Source organism: Helicoverpa armigera, chromosome 23, assembly GCF_030705265.1.
Source record: "Helicoverpa armigera isolate CAAS_96S chromosome 23, ASM3070526v1, whole genome shotgun sequence".
NCBI classification, from domain to species: domain Eukaryota; kingdom Metazoa; phylum Arthropoda; class Insecta; order Lepidoptera; family Noctuidae; genus Helicoverpa; species Helicoverpa armigera.
Genome location: NC_087142.1, coordinates 5,156,508 through 5,180,920, shown reverse-complemented (window position 1 = coordinate 5,180,920; position 24,413 = coordinate 5,156,508). Strand labels below are relative to the sequence as shown.

The window sequence follows — 24,413 nt, the reverse complement described above, 5'->3', positions numbered from 1 at the left end:
CTTAAAAGTATTTTTTTTACTTTTAAAACCATTCAAAAATACAAAATGATATGTAGGTACATACCTATGTTAAATAAATCAATCATCCTTAGTTTGAACTTAGGCCTAATTTTAATGGTCCCAAGTGTAAATAGATATTTGTTTACTAATTAGTCACTGTTGACCACATTACTAATAATATAATCATTCATTGGTTTATACTTTTTAATTACGTACCTACTCGACTGTAAGTATAGTCACATGTAACAAAGTTAACTAACAGCGTAATACCAATATAGGTACAAAATTCAATACTACCTAATCAGTTACTTTTTCGTAAAAACCCTGTGGATTTAACGTGGTGTGGAGAAATAGTATTCCTGTATGTACATGTGTCTACCAACTTACAATAAATGCAAGGCAACTCGAATTAAATGTGAGGGTCAATAAACGGTCAAATTATTCCTGTTTAATATTAATTAGGTACATAGGTAACTATTAATACTCGATAACGGGTGTACTTAAAATGTATGGAGTTTTAAATATATAAGTTAAATCGAATTAAACCCAAAAACAATAAGAAAAATCTTTCAGTCCTTATATTACGCAATCTATTCAATATTACGTTTTATTTACCAAAGATTTAGAAAAGCAAAACATTGCCTAATTTCAGTCAAGCATTTCAAAACAAACAACTTGTTTTTGGCTTTCATTGCATTGTTTTAGATTAGATAATTGCAACATAACAATAATAATAATTTTCACGTTTTCAATACGATTATGTCAAAAAACAGATAGGCATAACTCATCCAATAAACATTAGGGGCCTTACTACAAAAACTTTAAACCCTGTTTTATTCTTGTCTAATAAAATTTTGGCTGCAAAATGAACCATATGTCAACGTCATAATTTGTCATTTTTTTAGACAAGGCATAAACTGACGTTAAAAAGTTTTTGTGGTAAGACGGTAGATTTTTTAACGAAAAACACTAGTTATGAATAGGTATGTCTATAAAGATTTTTTTGTTTGTTTGTTCATCAATTGCTCTAAATACAATAAAAAGCATCTTCGATTACGGAAACAGTTAAGATTTTTACAAATAAAATCAATATCTTGAAACTCGATATAAAAACAAATCCTCTTGACGTTTTTACTTTGATAGCTGATACAGTTGTCTTGAATATTTTCTACAAAAATAAATATATTTCTTCGCAACTTTCCTTTAGTAAGTTAATCTTTTATCTGTGTTTTTTTAACGAAAATTAAAATAAAGACACACAAACACAAGTTATGTTTATTTACTTTCTGTCTCTTAACAACTATCAATTTCAATAAGAAGTCACATTGTAAAGCCTTGAGCCATATCACGACAAATCTAATTGTTCAAGCAGTAACAAGATAGTTTGCGAAAAAAGGAATAATATATGTTAAATTGTATCTATTAAGCTCCATCTACCTTTCACATCTGAACCTATTCAAACCGGTACAAATAACAAAAACCTCTTATACTTAACGATTACTATTAACAAATAGTACCTATCCATAGCGAAGTTAACTGGGTATCTAGCAGTTCACAACAACATATAGGTAGTATGTACATTAGTATAGTATGAATAGTTAAGTTTAACGCCCACGTATAAGTAGAACTAACTTCTAGTTTTGCCTGTAAAGGGCTTGCAATACCTACTGCTTCCTACACATTTACAACTAGATACTTCTCTACTCGCGTTCCGTGGTAACTACTTCCCATATCTGGATAAAATAGCCTATGTTACTCGGAGATAGCGTAGCTTTCCAAAAGTGAAAGAATTTTTCAAATAAGTTCTGTAGTTTTTTTTTATTTATTTACTTATTTATTTATTTATTTATTCACTCTTAAACACACACACGCATACAAAAATACGAATATTTCCTGTTTACAATATAAGTGTAGAAAATACTACTCTGTTTTATCCTACTAAGGTTTCACAATATGAAAGAGCACTAGTCACCCGATTTCTCATGACTGTACCTACCTATTAGTCACAGTTCGCTAACCATTCAAGGAAACACTCCCTCTAAAGGTTGAATGGTTAATAGTTCAAATGTCAATGTATGACGAACTTGGCTGATCTATACCGAAGCTAAAATAAAGCGTGTTTAATATTTATTTTTTAAATGAAACAAAGACATTAGTATGAAATGATCCTACCTACTTATTGGCTAATTTATTTAATAATTATAAAAATATTAGCTTTCCCGTACACTGCAACTAAACAGTCGGCCCGCAATTGTTCTCTATTTTTTTTTAAGAATAGCTTGAACCCAATAAAAGTTTTTAGCCCGCCTTATACCGACCGAATACCTGATACCAATTTGCGCACTTCCATTCTCTTCATACTGATTTATAAGCCCAAACAAACTATCGGCCGACTAAAAGTCTGCCTTTTGCAGATACTCTTAATCATTAGATAAAATTGAAAGTCTTCAAACCTGTACTTAATAATATTTATTCTGTTTAAAACCACGTGACCGTATCATCTACAAAATGTTTATTTACATTACAAAACGAGTTTATCGTTAAGGAAACTGATATCTGTTTACATTTTATCTGATAACATAGTATCATCACTTTTTGTATCAATCATTGTTAAAACGATTTAAATCAATCTTTTCCTTATGTCATAATTTTATGTAATAAGTAATCAATGATATAAAATTACGAGTAAACTTGTCAATGAGGAAAAAGTTAAATTAACCGCTAGTGGTTAAGGCGCTGAATGCCCAAATTGGCTTGTCTCAATCAAATTTTTTTTTGGCTAAATCTACCTGTAGATACAATTTTCGACGGCGAAAAAAAATTTATGTATCTTGTACATATATCTGAGAACCCTGTTATTGTCAAAACATGTTCTCGAAAAATTTTCTCGATACAAGAAAAATCTAAACTTACCTCTTAAAATGATCTTTCAACAAAAATATTTGTATTGTTTATCAACGTACATTGATATTTTTTTTAACATTAACGAGTCCATATGAAAATATAGAACGTGGTTAATTTTTATTTTTGACTACTCAACTCATTTTGAAGCTATTAATTTATATAATGTATGTTACGAACGTTACGAACGTCGCGTCATCAGGCTTCTCTTTCGAACGTATTTTGTTTTGGGTGCTGTCAGCCTCTTAAAAGGGCATTCTATTTGAAGGCCACAAGAAACCAAACAAGTTGGCGGCTGTGTGTCATTGTACTGACGCGTTGAGGAAAACGTTTTAGAAATATTTCGTGTTTATTATAGCCTAGTTTTCTTGATAATAAAACTTGTTTTACTGGTTATTTCAACGGTTTGAAATAATATGTACTTACGTAATAAACAGAAGGAAAACTTGGTGAAAATTATAAAACCTTTTGCAGCTATCTAATCTCTTTATCAGTTTGTATTTAAATACAATGTACTTAAAACATTATTGGAGTATTAATTACATATTAACAAGTACACAAACACGTGATAACCATTATATAGCAGACTCGAAAGTGTGTACACCACCTGATAGTTATTTAAATTAAATTTAGATTATTTATTGTTTTAATATTATGATTATATTAAAACAATAAATAATCTAAATTATTTTACTTATATTTTTATCAAGCTACATCAAACTACAATAAATCAAACTGCACCTATAAAATAATTGAGACACGTGAATTAGACAATACTTTATTCATTAATTAAACAAAGCAGGTTTTGTTTTACATATATAATGATATTAAATACAGTTTTTTTATTTCTAGGGCCGCCATGACAGCTAAACAGAACCGCTGCTGTGGTATCAACCTAAGACCACTATGTTTCATGATCGGATACATGCACTTGGTAAGAACATTTTTATTACGCTTTATAACCCACATAAATAAGTACAATTTTACACAAAGAATAAGCAGTTTTATCTACATATTTCACGCTTATAATATGCAATTAACGACGCATAGTTTTATTTACTGATTAGGCTGGTTTGAGGAGGTCTGAAAGGCAGTCGTTTTATATAAAACACTGGTACTCTGCTGCATCTGGATAAAACCAAAAGCTTTCTTATTATAGTTTGGCAAAAATGCTAGTTCAAGCAGATCATTAACAGACATAATCAAGTTATTACACAATTAATTAATCTAGTTAATACAAGAGACTAGTTAGTCACTAAACCTACTGACAATTAAGCCGTCTTTGGAGCAATCCGACATTCGGAATTGAAGCCCTATTGACCCATCCGATCAAGTGTGTAATCATAGCTATTAGACGATCCGATTGGACTAAATTTGTCAATAATTATATGGAGAACCAAACGTTCCGAGCCAATGCTTTAAGCCGATTCTATCTACATATAGTTAGACTAATATGCTTTTTGATAGAGCCTACCAACTTAATCTAAATTGTTAGATTCGAAAATAGTTGATGCGATTTGTAACCAATACAATAGCTCATAAGTTACAAGTTAATTAGTTGCCACTGTCATATATGTGACAAATAAATGACAATACGGGCAAATTTTTCGCTCATAGTTAACTTTTGTTTTCGAAAAAAAATACAATAGCAATACCCTTGAGCAAAAACATTCACGCCAAACAAAAACATCTGTTACTTTTGCCAACGGGGAAAACCATAGTTTATTGTTTACATCATTCCCGACTTCTGGCAATAATATATGGCAGTTCCTGGCCCGATTCTGCTAAGTTAATAATGTCAAAATTGAATAGGAATTGAATCGCAATAGCAGTTTTAACCTTAACGGGCATTCTGCTACTATAAGACCAATCGTATTCCAATGACATTTCATTGGTTTGCCATTTGGTCTATACGGTAGTTTGCTCTACAAACCTATTGCAAATTGTAAATAATTTGCAGACAATATGATTCATTACTGAATCAGAGGTGGATAAAAACGTTTATTTAAAAGAAAAAATAGCTGAATGCCACAATATACGCTTCAATCGTAATTGAGTCCTGATTGCATCTCAGTCGGATGTGAATCGTATGTTGGCTTAAGTAAAATTAGTAGAATCGCGTCCCTGTTTGTTATTCCTTTTGAGAAGCATCGAGATTCAAGAATTCAACGTGTTAATCCTTCTTGGAAATACAGTTATTGTGATGGTTAAAAGGCCGGATGTGGTTAGTGCATTGTCAAGTCTATTAAGTCTCTGGTTTCACCTGACACAGCCCAATGGTAAACAAACATCTATTTTCTTGCAATCATGCATTACAATTACGTTTCATATTGGAGTAATTAGTTACTTATTTTTTATTTATCTATATTATCAAGTTTCCTATGTATATTTTCTTGTTCTGTTTTGTGTTTTTATGCGTCACAACCTCGAAAAAAAAATTTTTGACTTTGACTTTGAATTTTGTAAAAATAATTAAAATTGCAGTAGGTATCAATTTGTAAAGTCAAAATTACAGTTCTTGCCGTCGTCGCTTAACTTTTTTGTTCTTGCATGTTCTCTGAAATGCTTGCAGTGTTAATAAGGAGCATTTTGTACGAAAAAGCAGATTACAGTGGTTCAAGTCTCAAGACAAAATAATTAAATTTCTGATACCGAATAGAAGCTTAGATTCGAAAAGTACATAGTTTGTTAAATACAAATGGAATTTGGACTTTGCTCTCATAACTCTTACAAGCACTGAAGTTATTGTTTATTTGTAAAATATATAAACTTCTAGAATCTGCATGTTTAGGCTAACTATTAATACTAACATGATAGTATATACTTTGCTCTGTAAACATTTATTTTGGGATATAAACGCCACTCGAACAAATTTTCCTTATCAACTAGAATTTTTTTAGACACAAAGTAAACAATTGCTTAATAGGTGCTAATAGCAATAATCAAGTCGTTAACTACAAACACAAACATTGTAGGTATATGTGTCAGTTTGTCAAACACGCAAAAAAAGTAAAGAATTTCGTTGGCATTTAGCACACAAGTAGTTTTTCCTCATTTCATTATGCTTATTAAACCAGTATGTGGTCTCAATTCTGGTCTTTTAATTTATGCATTATTTAATGGGCCTATCTATGTATATCAAACTTTAGTATACATATGCCCGACTTTTTCCCTATTGGTCGCAGCGGTCACAAGCGCAAGTATTTTGCCCAGGGTTTGAATCTTTTGTAGGGCAGAAACTTAATAAACATCCCGAATAGTCTGAAACTTCGTGGTGCTACCCGCCTTTGCCTGTGTGGGAGCGTAAAGCCGACGTCCCCGAATGCTACTCAATAGCATTCGTTGTTAAATGTTACATTTCCACGTCAGAGGCCATCAGGTGCATCTTATAAAACTCTGACAATAGGACTTATTCAATTATTAGATCTGCAGCTCACTCGATAAGAACATACCAAAAATTTCATGGTCTGAACGAACAAATTCGCCCAAAACTTGCTATCAATAAGGTAAACGGTCATCTTAACGTATCGAAACGGCCAGTAAATCAACATAAAACCACTGACCCACAATTCTAAGATCATTTATGACCGAACAAACATACCCAGGCTTGTTTCTGTAACTGAACAATAACATCTATCGTTTATAGCACGGAGAAAGAAATGATGAACGGAGTTGTCATAAGGCAGATAGGTCATGCGCCTTGGACGTCACCAAAATGATCAGTTACGAGTGAACTAATGAGGCTTTAGGTTTCCTTGATATAGCCGTCGACGATTTTTGGTTTGACAAAAAATGGTCGTGTTCCAAAGAAGGCACATGAAGGCGTAGCTAGTAACTTTCCTCAACTCTTGAACACCCGCGTTTCGGCGACGCTAATTTTCTTAGAAGATTTCCATTATGACATCTCTGCTCATCATTTTGTTCTCCATGATTCAAGTTACACGATACAACTTGTTTTCCTTCAGTACCATGTAAATAATGTTTATTTTGATTTCAGATCTCAAGTGTGGTGGACGTCGTGTGTCATTTGTTGACAGTCGCAATTGTCACGAAAGGGTTCCAATGCGATGTGAACAACGAGAGTGTGAGTATTCTGACTATATATTGCTCTGTGAAACTTATTGTGTTAAAACAATGGGGTGCTTTAAAAATTGTGCTGTTGGTGAATTCACACGATATCTGAGAATTATTATTGGAGGCTCCACATAAATCGATTTATCATAAATACAGAGGATCAGGCTGTCATTTAACCTCTTGGGCAGTCGTTACGGGTAGTCAGAAGGCAGTAAGTCTGATACCAGTCTAACCAAGGGGTATTGGGTTGCCCGGGAAACTGGGTTAAGGATGTCAGATGGGCAGTCGCTTCTTGTAAAGCACTGGTACTCAGCTGAATCCGGTTAGACTGGAAGCCGACCCCAACATAGTTGGGAAAAGGCTCGGAGGAGGAAACTTATTTATTTATTTACCATTAAGGTTAAGTAGCAACAGTTAACAAAGGGTATTTATTAGGTTGTCCAGGTAACTGGATTAGTGGAAGGGTTTTAGTAGTCAATGATGTTTTAATTTATAGAAGTAGTGGAATTACCCAGCTATTCGATATTTTTCTCTATAGATATTTTCAAGAAAGTTTCCTTATTGATAATTATTTAACAAAATATTTCCGTAAGTTAATCCGTGTTGTGATAATTTAAAACCAGTAGGTATAATAAAATAATCATCAAACAGGATGTATTTATCATTGTAACCAAGTAGCTTAAGTACTAAAACAGACATATCTATAGATAGAGGGACAATACCGACGGTATCTACTTAATAAGACAGATAATTCGTCATTGAGAAGAGTAACGAAAGATAAGAATAAAGATTATCGTATTATCTAGTCACAAAAATCGTAAAAATTTGATAAGAAAAGAAGGAAATTATTATAACCGAAAATAACAGCACAGTTTTTTTATACAAAACCAATAATCGTCGTAACCAAAAATATGTACTAATTGGTAGCCAAAACCCATACAATACCTATACAATTACAATTATATTGGTTTTCATAAATAATATACTACTGTATACTAAAACTTTCACTCATCTATCATCTACATATGCTTAGCAATTAGTTCAATCTAGATACGTTTTTTTCGAAATCAATCAAATTTTTTTCTAAACAAATCACATAGGTAAATAATTAGGTACTAGCTATTGCATAACAAAATGATTAATTACCCAATTTTAATCATCTTATCGTAAATCCACTAAATACTGATAATAATAAGCTTGCCGTGAATCACAAATCCGATAATGGTAACGAATCATTTCAAACGAAAGAAGATCAAACAATAGAAATAAGATTGGCAGGTAAAATGGACGAACTATTAGAAAAAAAAACAATTCTAAAAGAATTCAAGGTTATTCAGTGTAATGATAAGCAGGTTGGCTGACACGAAACTATGGCTATTGTTCAGATTATCGGCAGAAAAAAAACATTGGTAATGAACACAATTGTCTTAGACGACAGATGTTGACAAAAGGCCGAAGAAAAATACCTAGTAATGAACCAATTGGTCAAGGAGAAGTCTTAATATGTGCTATTCCTAATTATGGTCTTGTCAAATGAGCACAAAATTTGCAGAAAGATTTTCGGTAATTTAAGCAGCTGTGCAAAATGACCAAAGAAATTCAAAATTAAAACCCAATAATAAAAACAGCTGTATCCATGTTTCCTTTATTATTACCATATAAGACTTCAAATACGAAGAAGCGATTGCATCGGCGCATACAACTGCAAACCGCAACGGATGTGTACCTACCCACGTTATTATATACCACCTAATAACACATGCTTCCACATGAAACTGAGATTGTAAATGAAGATAATTCTAAAGCCAAAGCAAAGAAAATTATAATTACACCAGAAATTGTCACACGCAATTAAATGTAGCAACTAACTTAGTTGTAGGTAATAGTAGATAATGATTGTCACATAGTAGGATGATTTGTTTGCAATAATACTGTAAATATGAAGATTGTAGAAAAATTACGATGTGCTAAAAATTTCTTCAAGATGGAAATATAGAAACTATTCGATTTGTAGAGTCAATATACAAAAGAACTGTCTAAGAAACAGCACTAAACAGATGACTGACAAAAGATAGTTGATGCAAATTATCAAATAACCTTGAAGATTTGCTCTGTACCTGTCTCGGATACTTTGTATTTCTAACACAAAATCCAAAAATGCTAAGAAGAACATTTCATATAACAATTTATCTTTCTTTGCAGCTCCAAGCAATCTCTATACCATGGCTAGAACCAATTCTCATAGTTTTAAACCTGGGTACCCACGGCTTCTACCCATACCCTAGAGTCTTCCGCAACCAGTACCACATCTACGTGGAACACATGTCCGTGCCCACTGAACCGACCTGCTACCCTGGGATGCTCCACATCTACCTCATTGACTTGCTGAACTTCCTCATCAACTTGATCTGGCTCAGGATTGTTATTTCTTATGTTGGTGCTGTACATAAGGTAAGATTTTGGTACTCTACTGTATTTTTGGAAACTAGACATATCTTTCGCAACTATTTACAGATTCTTATTTTGATGCACCAATTCAAAAAACAGTTGATCTTACGTCCACATATCCTTGTTAGTAACAAGTTATTACTCTTACGTTGGTTTTTCTATCTTAGAAACTACTGGTCCAATTGGCACGATTATTTCAGAGTTATATAGCCCATTGATGGAGGAACCATTTATCCCTACTGGGCTCAAGTGAAATAAAATTGGATAACAATTAACGATTCCATTTTGCACATCAACCAAAAATCTTCGCATCAGAAAACCAAACAACAATTCTAATAGATTCCTTCCCAAAACAGAAAGAACCGGAGCCTATGCGCATGTTCCTGAGCCTGTCAGTGGTGAAGCTGGTGATGCAGGCCATGTACTTCGGCTACCAGCCCTTCTTCTACGACTTCTATGCCATCGAGACCGTCTGGTTCTTGAAGCTCACTGATATCTGTAAGTAGATCCTGATCATCTACCTTTGTATTTATATTATTGATATATTTAAAGAACAACGTGTCAGTTTTCTTATAGCAGCCGTTTACTAGCAATTTTAAAGGATACTAATGTTTTAACAAAAATGGATATTTATGCTGTCGGTAAATTTCGGCCTAAGGGGAAATCCCAAAGTAAACTAGGTTTTCATTGGAGACTTAATTTTATCCGACTGATAGATACAAAAAGGTACCAACTGATATGAAGATAAAGAAAGACCGCATTACAAAAGTATAAAATGATTTATTGTAAGTATAAAAGAGCAAAAATACTGTAATCTCTAAAGCGGATATTGCTAATAAAAACACGAGGCCTGATAAAATAAGGAAAGTACCTAGCTATTTTTAGACACTTGTATTTATTTATCAAAATATCATCAGCCGATAAGATCAGGCCATGAAAATATTTAAGGAAACACTTGACATGTGGTTACAAGAATAACGAAAGGGAAAGAAAAGATACGTTAAGTATGACATCATGCAAATTCCAGAAATTCATAACACGAATGCAATTTCTAAATAAAGACAGATATATTTTATCATTTTAGCGGCTTTTATAAAGATTATTGCATAAAGTGAATCATGATTTTGAAATTGACTTTGGTGTTTTGGATAACATTGACACAATTACTGTTCGTACTAATGTATTATTTAAAACAATGGATGACATATTGGTCGTGAAATTCTAAATATATAGAAATAGGGCTAAAGAACTTAAAGACACTCTAGGTATTACCGTGGACTAATCATATATTAGTACAATTGATGCTATAAAAATAGTTTTAGATGATATAGAAAATACTTCACAATCCTAAAATTTGGACAATGCTAAAACCACCATGGCTAAAACTAACTTTTAGGTAAATGCATAATGCATACATTATACAAAATGTAATTGATAACAGTATTTTACGAGAATTCGAGAATGCAAATTGAATGGAATTTATAACAAAACAAACTTATCAATTCAACACACTATACCCTTTCATGTCCTTTGTTTGATAATGAATATGTTTTAATTACATATACATAATATATTTTATGTAACATCGGCTTGTCATGGCTGATTAACATTACACTCGTATGTACTAATACCTACATTTGTTAATCACGATTGGCAACTTAATGGGTTACAAATTCACGAATCGTTTTGTTTTTTTTTTAATGTCGGGACACCTTTTCACACACGGTCGGTTAGCCCCATGGTAAGTTATTTATTAACTTGTGTTATGGGTGCTAACACAACTGATAAACTACATATAGATACATATATACATGAGTATAAATACATATTATAACACCCACCACGGCCAACAAGCATGCTCATCACACAAATGTCGACCGAACCGGGAATCGAACCCGGGACCTCAAGTTCGGCGGTCCGGCATGATGACCATTGCGCCATCGAGGTCGTCACAGTTTCAAATCCAACGTTGGTTTTATTTTGATATTTGATTTCGTCAAACTACTCGTAATACATAAACTTATAAACTCCCTTATACTCTTGTATACTCATTTAGGTATTTTCCCTATTCACTACTTTATGTACCTACTTCCTGATATATAGCCACATCGGGTGAATGTGCCCACAACCCTTTTTAGAGGACTTTATCTTCACTTGAATAAAATCAATAAAATTAACCATGACATTTCTTTACAGTGATCGCCATCATCTTCCTGGTAATTGTCCAGAAATACACCAAAGCCCTGAGGCTAGAGAAAGCGGCTAGCCAAAACGTTGAAAAGCCACCATCTTACATCGAATGCCTGATCAATGGTTCTATGCCACCCAACTATGAAGTTAAAGATGAAGTGGTAATCGTTGATGAAGAGAAAAAACAGCCAATAGGAGACGTTGAAAAGTCCTGATTGGTTGAATAGAATATGTTAGCTTTAGTCTAAGATAGAAGATAATCGAATGCTGGCTGTTTGTCTATTTAAATTACTATAGAAAATGGTAAAGAAAAAAAAATGTGTTGATGAGTCTAAAAACTAAAAGAAAACATATCTTAGAGTGTATCGTTCTGATTTATGTGATAAATCTTCGTCTTCAAAAACTTTCAATTATATAAAGTTCCAATATTTTATAGCTCAAGAATGACTGTTGTTATAGTTTTGGGTGTAATGTTAAATTTATCATTTATTGTACTTTTTTCAATGTTGTCCAAGTCGAAGATGACATAGAAAAATCTATCGTCGAAATTAGCAAAGTTTTTGAAAGTTTGCTCTTGCTCTAAACCAAGACTTATTATTATATTCGTAGTGATATTTTCTTTTGTATTGTGTTAAGCATTAATATCACTTTCGTAGTAAAAACTTCTAATAGCTTCTAGTATAATTTGCCTAATCATTGCAATCTAATTGCTATTGAAATTGGCACCATCCTATAAAAATCTGGAACAAAGTGGTTCTGACCGGGAGTAACCAAGTTAAACCAGTTTCAGCTAATTGAATCTGGTAAGTTCCGATTTTATGAAATCTCGCCTTTTGTATTAATTCTATGTTTCATAAGATTTGTATTCCTTTACTTTAAGTTTGTTTAAGTATTACTTTTTAGATAAATAATGATATTTATAAATTAATTATATTATTGTTCTGATCTTTTCTAGATCTCCATGATATTCTATTCAGAAAATAATTTATGATTGAGTATCGAATGAAAAATTATGTTTTGTAATGCGAATTTAATAAATTTCATAGAAACTAAGTAGCATACTGTTTTATTTTTACCCTTTATCGTATATGCGTTACATACATTATATACAAATTATACTCATATATAATTCGCGCATTAAATTGGCGAATAGAACATAGCTGTGAACTTCGAAAGCTCACATTATTTTTTTACTTGCCCAAAATAGCTCACTATTACGTACCTACCTTACAAAGGTAACCTATTTTTAAACCTCTACATTTACCAGATCGTTTAATTTACTAGTCAAAACAATAATTTACGTTACCACTAAAACGGGCCAGCATTTTGGCAAATAGGGAATCTTTGCTAATTCTATTAGCAGAGTCGTTACCGAACATTATACCTGTTGGGAGCATTCCAAGTTGCATCCTCGTTCATACTGCAGTAAATGAGATGCGCTTATTTGAATAAATTTTTATATTTTTGTCGATTTATTGTTATTGTTGATTTAGAAGATGCAGGTTTGTTTTTGTTTGTGAGTAGAGACCTGACAGGCTTTCCTTGAGTAGATTATAATCGAGCCGCATGAGCTCCTTGTAAAGCACTGATAGTCAGCTGAATCCGGTTAGACTGGAAGCCGACCCCAACATAGTTGAGACAAGGCTTGGAGGATGATGATGTCGCTCCGAGGGTGAGTGGGCGGTGAGTTCGGGTGGCTCATCGCTCATGTCTAGTTAATAGACCACAGACCCGCGGCGCGCGTTGTTCCACGCGCTCCTCAAAAAGATGTCAGCAACCCCAGCGGGGCCTAGCAGGGCCAAGGCCTGCCAGGGCTGGGGGATACAACGAGTAATACATACCTTTATAACGAAGTAAACTTGCTACTATTAATTTGGTTGGCTATCGCTTTTAGGGTTCCGTACCAAGAGTGAAAGCGAGACCGTTCGTCCGTCTGTCTGTCTGTCATCATGTTGCATTGCATGAATCGTGAAAGCTATACAGTACTCTCAGAAGATGAGGTAAGTATTTTTTTGAAACTAAGATTATTATAGCATTTTAATCTGAATTGTTTTCTTCCTAATGTATTTCTTCTTTTTTTTTCTCTTTTCTATGTATTATTTTTTATATTTTACTTCTTGCTTTACTTTATTTTAACAGTGTAAAACCTTCGTGCACGTGTCTGACTCGCAGTTGACCAGTTTTTATGCTACGTCACTCAATAATAAGCTTGATGGGAGGACTAACAAAAAACGCGGAGCAAATACCTCAGTTCAAAACCAGTCTTGATTAAACGGAAGATGGAGTTAAATAATGTTAGGTAAGGCCAGCTCATTAAGATATAAGTACCTCATTTACACTACGATGAACTTTTATAATTTTTAATGTTATTTTTTTATAAGTACTCAGTGTTTTTTGTATAATCAACGAAGTAAACAGAATTCATTCACACTGATGTCTTTTCGTGGTCAAAAGCCCCCAAACACGATTCAAACAAGACGAAAGACCAAAATTGCATCCTAACTAAAATACTAAAGCACTAAACCCAGCAATTATATCCAGCATCGTAAAACCAAGCCGAAACACTTCCCAGGCAGTAAACTAGCGAATTATATTCTACCTGGAATCTATCCAAGCGCGAATTCCCGTGGATTTCCAGGCAGCCTCCCGGAATGCTATGTTATCCGCATATTAATTTCCAAAACAGTTTCTAAAAGCTACCTTTAGCGGATGTCTGTAATGCTTTATAGTGATATTATAAAGCTCCTTGAGTATTTCGTGTTTTCATGTTAAAGTTGTTTAATTAATATCAAAGGGTTTGTTGTATATTGGTCTTGTAATAGTCATTTGCACAGTTATTGTCTTCATTTTGGGATAAACCAATCAGCTAGATTCTTACAAATTTTTTAAATATAAATGCGAAAGTACGTCGGTCTGTCTGTAAGCCTTTCAAGCCAAAAGTAGTGAAAAGAATTCAACCCACCCAAAACAAAAATGTAAAAGACTGCCAAGTTCGATAATATGGGAATGCTTCGCCTATAAAAGAAGTGAGATCTGAATAAGTACCAAGTTCCATACACATACCTCAGTTAAAAATAGTTACTTTTTAATGATGTTACTTGGCAAGTTTTCATACACCTTGTTATAAACCTACTAAACGCAATGAATCAAGTATTTAATTTTCTATTAAAACTTGCCAAGTAATCATCATTAAAAGTAACTATTTTTAACTGAGGTATGTGTATGGAACTTGGTACTTATTCAGATCTCACTTCTTTTATAGGCGAAGCATTCCCATATTATCGAACTTGGCAGTCTTTTACATTTTGTTTTGGGTGGATTTCATTTATTTTGTAAGGTTGTTTATTTAATTTTTTTCTTATGATGAAGTTAGTTAAAGAAATGTCTCATTTATACTATCTTTTAGATTTTTTAATATGCACTATGTTTCTTACAAAGAAATGAACTAGATTAACTATGACTAGATTTACCAACTGACTGACATGACATGTTATCATATATTATGTTCGTGGATCAAAGTTACACATTCGTTATTTTCGAAAGTGATTCACACTTGGCCGTTTTCAGATTTTTACTTTACTTTGACTAAATACAAACCTTTGTACCATTCGAAGATATATTATATCGGGTGTGTCGTTCATAATCACATTAAATTAAATGCATTAATATACTGGTTAATATATATCGATTAACACAAAGATAAAAGAAAAATACGTAAAAATAAAAAAATGATTTTTTCAAACAAAATAAATGGAATAAAATTGTGCAAAAATTAGAACACCATATAAAAGTCAGTCATTACAAACAACTGAAATTCTCCCTTGAAAACTGACAGCTGTCAACTGATCAAAACATACGATACTCCTAACTTTATCTCTGCTTTACACATGATGTTGTAAATTATAAAAACGAAAAATGACTCCTGTGGCTAAACCACTGAATGGATTAGGTTATTTTTTTTACAATTCGCCATAGAATATCATAAAGTATATGTGATATGATTTAATGTGATTGTGAACGACACACCCGATATAAATATAGATAAATTTAGTTCGTTTTAGTTCCTTAGGGGTATAAATTTACACCGGGTATAAAACACCTTCATTATTTTGAAACCGACTCACACTTGGCCATTTTCAGATTTTTCCCTTTACCTTGACATAAAGACCTACCTCCATGCCAAATTTCAAGTCAATACGACCATTGGAAGTGGTCTAGGTTTTTGATGAGTGAGTCAGTGAATCAGTGAATAAGTGAATCAGTCAGTGAGTGTATAGTAAAAATAGCGATTTTCTGACGTCAATATCTCAAGACCAATATACAATAGGTATATTAATGAAATTTTGTATTTTAGATAAGTGAGGGGGGTCTCAACAGATACTAGAAATTTGATATGCGTAAATAAAATAGATTTTGAGTTACAGGGGGGTCGAATTTGGCCCGAAATGGTTCGTGTAATATAACCCATGGCCGGTGTGTCGCCTTTTTTGCTCGAACTTGGCGGACACACTGCCGTGTGTCTAGATGAAACTTAGTACACAGATAGTCTGGAGTCTGAGAAAGGATAGCTTTCTTTTTACCCGGTTGCGGGAAGTTTTGAAACAACAGGGGAAACAGGCTACATGAAGGATTATGTGGTTGGAGATGCGACGAAATTTAATATTTTCTTACATTTTTTATCGCTATAAAAATTAAAAATATGTACGTAGCCATTTTTATAAAATACAAGAAAATAAACTTTAAAATACAGTCTAGATTTTCTAAGCATCCATTAGAAACATAAATAAAAAAGTATTGTAGTTATAACACGAACATAAAATGTCGCTCATCTCAAAGTGAAATGTCAAAATCCATATCAAAATCTCTCCGAGTCGCTGAGTATTTTATCCTGAGATTCTTGTCGAATATTCCAGAATCATTCATAACAGATTTCAGTCGCAGTAACTGGTATGAGAACAATTTAATATAAGTGAGCTACCGAATTGTGTTTATTTAAATTCTTGTGCTATTGAATTATGTGTATTTTTCTGCTGAGTGAAATAACTTTAGAATATTGCAAAGTGTTTTGTTTTTGAGTTTGGCCTCTTAGAAAATTATTAGGGAATAACTTTTTTTAAATAAAGTTAGTTCATGTCTTCGTATCTATCGTAATGTTGTTTCCTAAAATTGGTTAAGCTATGATAATTTTACATCATTGCTTGATATACCGACAATTTAAGTTTAGCCTTAAAATTTTGTGAAGACAACCAGTCCAAATAAAGGCAGTTGACTAATATTTTACGTGAACTGCTCATCAGACTACCACGGCGTAGACAATCATTACCACTATAGGTAACCTTCTTGTAGCAAAGCTTAAACTTCTGATCAGCCATAACGACTGCCCCAACAGCTAAAGGTGACATATATTAACGATTTGCCACCCATTTATAAACCGATCACGACGACAAAAGCTTACCCTAACAAAAACCGTTCAACACGAAATATTTTCCCCGGCGCCATTTTCTCGGAACACAAAACCTACACTAGTTAGCATCTAGCATGTAAGAGGACACTATAAGTGGACACTTTGGCGGTGTCGGCCATTAATCAGTGCTGGTGTAGCCACTGATTACGACCCTTTGAGAACCAAACACCTGCGGCCTCTTTGTTCGTGTATTAAAGAATAGCTGCTTAACTTGCTGTTAGGATTATCAGGTATTTTTAAGTTGGTAAAATGGTCGTTAATTTTATTATTTAAAAAAAATCTGTAAAAAAAAAATATCGGTTGTCTAGTACCATACGAGCTCTGTTTAATTTGGGATTGGATGACGTTATGTGACGCTCAATATTACCTATTAATGATGTAAATTTACAATACCAACAGCTTAAAAAATCATAACTTGGTAGTAATACTATAACCATTTACCTACTCTGAATACTCTTACAAAGTTCCAACCAGTAAGAATTGGCACAAAAGCGCACATTGCGTTGGAGGTCTGCTTCGGCTTTAGACAATTCGCCGCGTGTCGTACTTGTCGGATTCTGTCGATAGTTCAGTGACGCCTGACGTTTTAAATCCAGAAATGGTTGAAGATGGTCGATGTTTTCTTGGAACCAGTCATGTTTTGATGGAGGTTTGTAGCCGAATGCTTTTGCCGCAGTTTCCGTGAGAATAGATTTTATTTTAACCCATTCCTCGCTGGCTGACATGTCAGGATCCCAAGAAGCTGATTCTTCTTTAATTAGCTGCTGGTAAGAAGCTATCTCATCTTTGGATGTTGACGTTGGTACTTTCAATTTTTTACTACCTATAGATCGCGACGAATGTATCTTTTTGGGGCAAAAAGATGCCGTGGTGACGACGAGTGAGTGGTCGGTATCACAATCTGCGCTATGGAATGTTCGAGTGTGCAGAATGTCCCCCAAGTTCTTCTTTCTAGTCAATATGGTGTCCACTTTTCTGGTGGCAACTTTTCTGGCGTATACTCGGTTATTAAGAAAGCGCTGGGCCCTTTACCAAACAAAACAGCTCGCCTAAAGGAGGCTGACGGCTCTTGCATCTTAGATGCGGATCGGCAGCTTCATAGATGGGTAGAACACTACTCAAATCTCTACTCTCAACCCATTGGTGTAGAGCCCGAAGCAGTTCAAATGTTCCCCGAGTTACCTGTTTGCACCGAGCTCGACGCTGTACCTACAGTTGAGCAATTTATTACCGCTATCAACCAGCTAAAGAGTGGTAAAAGTCCGGGAATTGACGGTGTTCTAGCTGAAATTATCAAGGTGCGTTGTGTGGGTCCTATACTCTACAACTTTTTTGTGAAATGCTGGAATGAAGAATACATCCCTCAGGATATGCGCGATGCAAACATCATCACATTGTACAAAGGAAAGGGCGACCGCGGCGACTGTAATTCATACCGTGGAATTTCCTTACTAAGTATAGCTGGCAAACTACTTGGTCGTATGATCCTTTCCAAGTTACAAGTTAGCTACAAGTTAGCTAGCTGATCGAGTATATCCTGAATCTCAGTGTGGCTTTCGCGCACAAAGATCTACCACAGACATGATATTTACATTCCGGCAACTTCAAGAAAAGTGTAGGGAACAAAGAACACCTCTGCTAACGGCCTTTGTTGACCTTAACAAGGCATTCGATACTGTGAGCAGGGAGGGACTATACGCTGTGCTGCAGAGGATTGGCTGTCCACCGAAGCTGTTAAACCTAATAAGGCTTTTCCATGAAGACATGAAAGCCTCTGTTGTTTTTAAGGGCAATACATCTGACCCGTTTGACATGAGAAGAGGGGTCCGGCAGGGTTGTGTACTAGCACCAACACTGTTCGGTATATTTTTCTCTGTACTCCTCAAAGTTGCGTTCGGAGATAATCAACAAGGCATACACCTTCACACCAGGGTGGATGGTAAGCTCTTCAATATTTCGCTCCTTAAATCCAAAAAACATCGCCAGGATATTATCGTTGATAGCTTACTGTTTGCGGATGATGCAGCATTTGTTGCTTCAAGCCCATCGCAACTTCAGGAAATGCTGGATAGGTTTAATAAAGCTTGTAAGCAATTCTCTATGTCAATCAACGAAAGGAAGACGGTAATTATGACGCAGGGGATTACTGAGATACCCACAATCTCACTGGATGGTTCACCACTGGAGGTTGTTGAAAACTTCTGCTACCTGGGATCCACAGTCACAAATAACCTTTGCCTGGACGCCGAAATAAACAGCCGCATCGGTAAGGCCTCTACGATGTTCGGGAAGCTGAGCGCAAGAGTTTGGCACAACAAATATCTAACAATTAAGACTAGGATTATTATCTACCAGACATGCATCTTATCCATACTCTTGTATGGCGCGGAGACCTGGACATCGTATGCTAAACAGGAGCGGAGATTAAACAACTTCCATATGCGCTGTCTCCGGCGCATATTGGATATTTCTTGGAAGGATCGAGTAACAAACGAGAAGGTGCTTAGTATGGCGTGCATACCTAGCATAACCGCACTTCTTAAACAAAGAAGATTGCGCTGGCTAGGGCATGTGCAGCGGATGGAACCTTCTCGTTTGCCAAGACAAACTCTCCTCGGCCAAATATCAGATGCCAAGCGACCAGTTGGGCGGCCATTGTTGCGATTTAAAGATAGCGTTAAACGCGACATGGTATCGTTTAAAATCGACCCGAACATCTGGGAAAAACTCTCTGATGACCGTGATAGTTGGAGGAAAAAAATATCCGATGGAGTGGTCGCGCATGACAGTGCCTGGTTCGATCTGCTCTCCAAAAAACGCGATCTACGTCACCAACGAATGGCACAGCCTCCAACATCACCAGGAACTCAATTCGTCTGCGGACGTTGCGACCGGCGATGTCGCTCCCGTATAGGCCTTGTTAGCCATCAGCGCAAGTGCCAAAGCCAAACCACCTGAAACGGATGCAGCTTTAATCATCTTTTATAGATGTTATCAGGCCATAGTATTTACCTACATGATTGAATAGTGTGCGTGTAACATTACATAAAAAGCTAACTTTATGCATCTCAATTCTCAATTCTAAGAAACACCTTACGTGATCCTTTCAAATATGAGTTGATTCTTCATCCTTTCGCTCCAACATTTGAGGAAAACATTGCTGTAAACTTCTTCAATTTTAAAGACTACATACTATTAAAATATTCCACGAAATATAACTTTCACCAATCCGCTCTGAAACTGATTTTGTGGGAATCCAATTAGTATATTTATGTGTAGATACTACCTACATTTGAAAAAAAAGTCTTTAATGAAAAAACAGTTTGGGACTTTTTACTTCTAAAATCTTTAAACAACTTGTCAATAAAAAAAATGTGTAGGTGAGTGCTGACCGATAAAAAAACCTAAACAAAATAGTAAAACGTAAAAATCCATCTACAGGAAGTCTTTTCAAATACATCATTCATCTTTATTTAGTAAATCGAATCAAATACATAATTCACTAATATTGACTATATTATGGTTTATCCCGTGGGATTTTTACCAGTGTTCTATGTATGTGCGCACGACGCGGGTTCATAATGTAAAATTTAATTTTACTATTCATTTTTAACTAGATACTGCAGGCAGGTCAATGCACAATAAATAGGTATATGTATGTACACATATACCTATTTATAAATTAGGACTAAGAGTTTAGCCGGGTAATTTCGAAAAGGCTCACTGCCGTCTGTTTCGATCGGATCATCAGTTTTTTCAAGATCTGAATTTCTTATTAATCTCCATTTGTTATACTCTTCATCTGTTAATAACTACTTACAAATAAGTAAATTCTAGTATAAACAGAATCAATAAAATTGGAAGTAACACCCTGACATGCCATATAACCACAGCGAGTAAAAAGCTAACAATGTTTGACATGACCCATGACACAGTATTAAACCTTATTTACTTTACCTCAATAGAGGATGTTAAAACTAATTACAACAACTGAATAAACAAAATCATTATGAAACAAAAATATTTACTCGATTCCACAAACCGTTCCACTAACTATTTTGCTAGTGGTTTACTCACAATTTAATTTTTTATTTACTTACACGGTATTTTACTACGAAAAAAAGACTTATTTACCTTTATGCACTCCAATTTTAATTTTTGGAAACGGATTAATATTCTGTATTTTTCATAAAGGAGTAACAGTCAACTAGTATTTTTTTACATGTATGTTATTTCATTTCTCAGTATCCGTTCGAAGTTGGGATTTTTTACACTACAATTTTCAATTTACACCTTTCTTTATGAAATATTTATGAGCCCAAATAAACTATCTGCCGACTACAAGATCACACTGTGTTCTTACGGTGTGTTACACTATTTAACTATAAAAATAAACAAAACATTTTCAGTTGTCAAATCATCATTTATCAATAACAATTTTCATTGTGTAGAAATACATAACATGCACATAAAAATTACAATAAATTAAGATTAACTATGAATTTAATGTCAAAACAATTGCCGATCATATTGGCAAGTATACGGCTGACAATGGTTTGGTTATCGCTATAATAATAGCCAATAATGCAATTCTAAGACCCGAATTCATCACCCGTTTGACCCAAAAACACCTTTCCATTTTACTAGTACCCAAGTCTAACCCTCAAGTGTTCAAGTCTGAAGGAAAATGTCATAGGTATGTAGGTTAGAATAACATGTTGCAAGTTAACTGAGTGATTTCCAGGTTATCCGTGTGAAATATAGTACTACCGACTTCTCTATGCCATTGGGTGGTAAACAACAATTTTCGTTCAAATAACAATAGATGAAATTACAAAGATTGAATTATTGAGGCTCATAGTATAGGATATTTGAATAAAATATTTTATTAAGCAAAGCAATCAGTACTAATAATACATTATGAAGCTGAAGAGTTTCTTGGAACACGCTAATTAATCTATCGAACTACTTATCTGATTTGAAAAGTTATATTGATTGACTGGCTTAGCTATCATAAAGTAAGAAACGATCTATATTTTCTTCTAATACATATTTTCTTTAAACTGTGTTCGTCTTATATTAAGACTAAAAACCTCTACCCCTGAACAACTGAACGCCATTTAGATTTAGGACGTACCTAAACACTTAAGATTGGTCCAAGAGGACCCATAAAAATATTTCAAAGACACAACGACTTATTCCAAATTCTTGTCACGTAATGGTCCCGTATATAATATAAAATGTCCACTCATTTTCAAAGAGCTCGTTTTCTCAGTGATTTACCTAGTTCTCGACAATTTCTAGAGAACTCTAGAGAATCACATGATATAATACAATTAGCTGTGCACTTATTCGCTTGCTTTTAATTAAGTATGCCGACGTGGGCCAAAGACTAAAGCGCAGAGAGGAACGTGATTAGAAACTACCTAAGTAGTGAGTACGGCTGATATATCAGTACATATCTCCTTAAGTCTAAGGATTTCCTGTGATAACATGCTAAATTATTAACATTTGTCTAAATAGGCATTTGCTTATTATCTTATTTTTTTACAATTCCAGTCAGATTTACCTATGCCTTAGTGCAAATGACGTTATAAATGTATGACAACCGAAATAATAAATTGGTATAAAGGCATAGGAATAATGATTTAAGTACGTCACTAATAAGTTTTCTGGCACGAACCGGAACTTAATCACAAACAAACTACAAAATCTTCAATAACAGGTAAACCCTTCAAATAAATGACTGTCTTGTCTACAACTAGTGTAATCTATGTGGGAATGCAAATTAGTTTAGTATGATGGCGCGAGTGCCGACAGAGTAGCAGCTCATAGGTGCAACCTGCACTACTGAGCGACCGGCACCGCTTTATCAACCTGTGTTTATTGACTTGCACCTGGAGAGAACCCTTCAAAAAATGACTGTCCTATCTACATCTAGTGTAATCTATGTGGGAATGCAAATTAGTTTGGCATGATGGCGCGAGTGCCGGCAAAGTAGCAGCTCATAGGTGCAACTTGCACTACTGAGCGACTGGCACCGCTTTATCAACCTGTAACTTTTGACTTCCACCTCGATAGAACCCTTCAAACAAATGACTGTCCTACCTACAGCTAGTGTAATCTATGTGGGAATGCAAATTAGTTTGGTATGATGGCGCGAGTGCCGGCAGAGTAGCTGCTCATAGGTGCAACCTGCACTACTGAGCGACCGGCACCGCTTTATCAACCTGTGTGTATTGACTTGCACCTGGATAGAACCCTTCAAACAAACTACTGTCTTATCTACATCTGGTGTAATCTATGTGGGAATGCAAATTAGTTTGGTATGATGGCGCGAGTGCCGGCAGAGTAACAGCTCATAGGTGCAACCTGCACTACTGAGCGACCGGCACCGCTTTATCAACCTGTATTTATTGACTTGCACCTGGATAGGTGTAAACACTCGGTTAGACGGGGATTGAAGCTCAAAATGTTAGTAACTATATAGAGGTTTTGGTAATTTTATTGCTATGATAAGGGTGTTTAACTGTCGTATCTACAACTAGTGTAATCTATGTGGAAATGCAAATTAGTTTGGTATGATGGCGCGAGTGCCGGCAGAGTAGCTGCTCATAGGTGCAACCTGCACTACTGAGCGACCGGCACCGCTTTATCAACCTGTATTTATTGACTTGCACCTGGATAGGTGTAAATACTCGGTTAGACAGGAGGTTGAAGCTCAAAACGTTGATAATTATTAAGCATTTTGAACATGTTTTCCAATTCTATTTACCTAATAATTTTTAACAAGGATATGCCAACCATAAGAGTAAGTTAGGATAGGTACTCCTCTGGTAATTTAATCGGTCACATAACCCATTTAATTTTGTCATACATTCATTTGATTTTAAATGAGTAAATGGTAGGTAGGTACGTCTTATTTTTATCAGAAATTATGTTAAATCGCTAAAAGTTTTGTTACTATTCTTTCTTTCTTCCTGCCCTATTTTTTATATAATAGCTTTGAAAGTAAATCGATACTACGAAATACCCGTACAAACTTCTCTGACCCATAAAAAACTTTATCTTAACAATCATCAATTAAATTCGTAAACAAAGGTCATAAAATGACCCGTGAACAGCGGCCAAGTAATTTGGTTCACACTGAGCAACTTACACACAGTTTGTAAGTGCTCAAAACTTGCCTTATTACCGAATGCGAGTTGGTTCATAACCGCAAGCAGTTTACTCGAAAACCTAAGTGTGTAACCGCATATTTGTAGGTCTAAAGGCTCTAAGTTTTATACGGAATTATGTTTATTTACTAGCTTCTGGTCGCGAGTTCGTGCGCGTT

At 34.6% G+C, this 24,413-nt stretch overlaps 2 protein-coding genes across 4 annotated transcripts in view; both read left to right on the top strand.

Annotated features, from left to right (window-relative positions):
• LOC110380730 (uncharacterized) overlaps positions 1–12,666 on the top strand; it is a 222,030-nt gene extending 209,364 nt beyond the window's left edge. For 2 of the 3 annotated variants that reach the window (XM_064040845.1, XM_021340812.3), the window contains exons 2-6: positions 3,754–3,835; positions 6,899–6,985; positions 9,178–9,426; positions 9,780–9,921; positions 11,620–12,666. In XM_064040845.1, the coding sequence (XP_063896915.1) occupies positions 3,761–3,835; positions 6,899–6,985; positions 9,178–9,426; positions 9,780–9,921; positions 11,620–11,828 (762 nt within the window). In that variant the 5' untranslated portion in view covers positions 3,754–3,760 and the 3' untranslated portion in view covers positions 11,829–12,666. Of the gene's footprint in view, positions 1–3,472; positions 3,496–3,753; positions 3,836–6,898; positions 6,986–9,177; positions 9,427–9,779; positions 9,922–11,619 lie in introns of those variants that run through there. The other variant, XM_064040844.1, reaches the window with a different exon arrangement.
• Positions 12,667–18,658: 5,992 nt separating this feature from the next.
• LOC135118566 (uncharacterized) lies at positions 18,659–20,035 on the top strand. Its single transcript, XM_064040939.1, has one exon. The coding sequence runs from the start codon at positions 18,659–18,661 to the stop codon at positions 20,033–20,035; it is 1,377 nt and encodes a 458-aa protein (XP_063897009.1).
• The last annotated feature ends 4,378 nt before the right edge of the window (positions 20,036–24,413 follow it).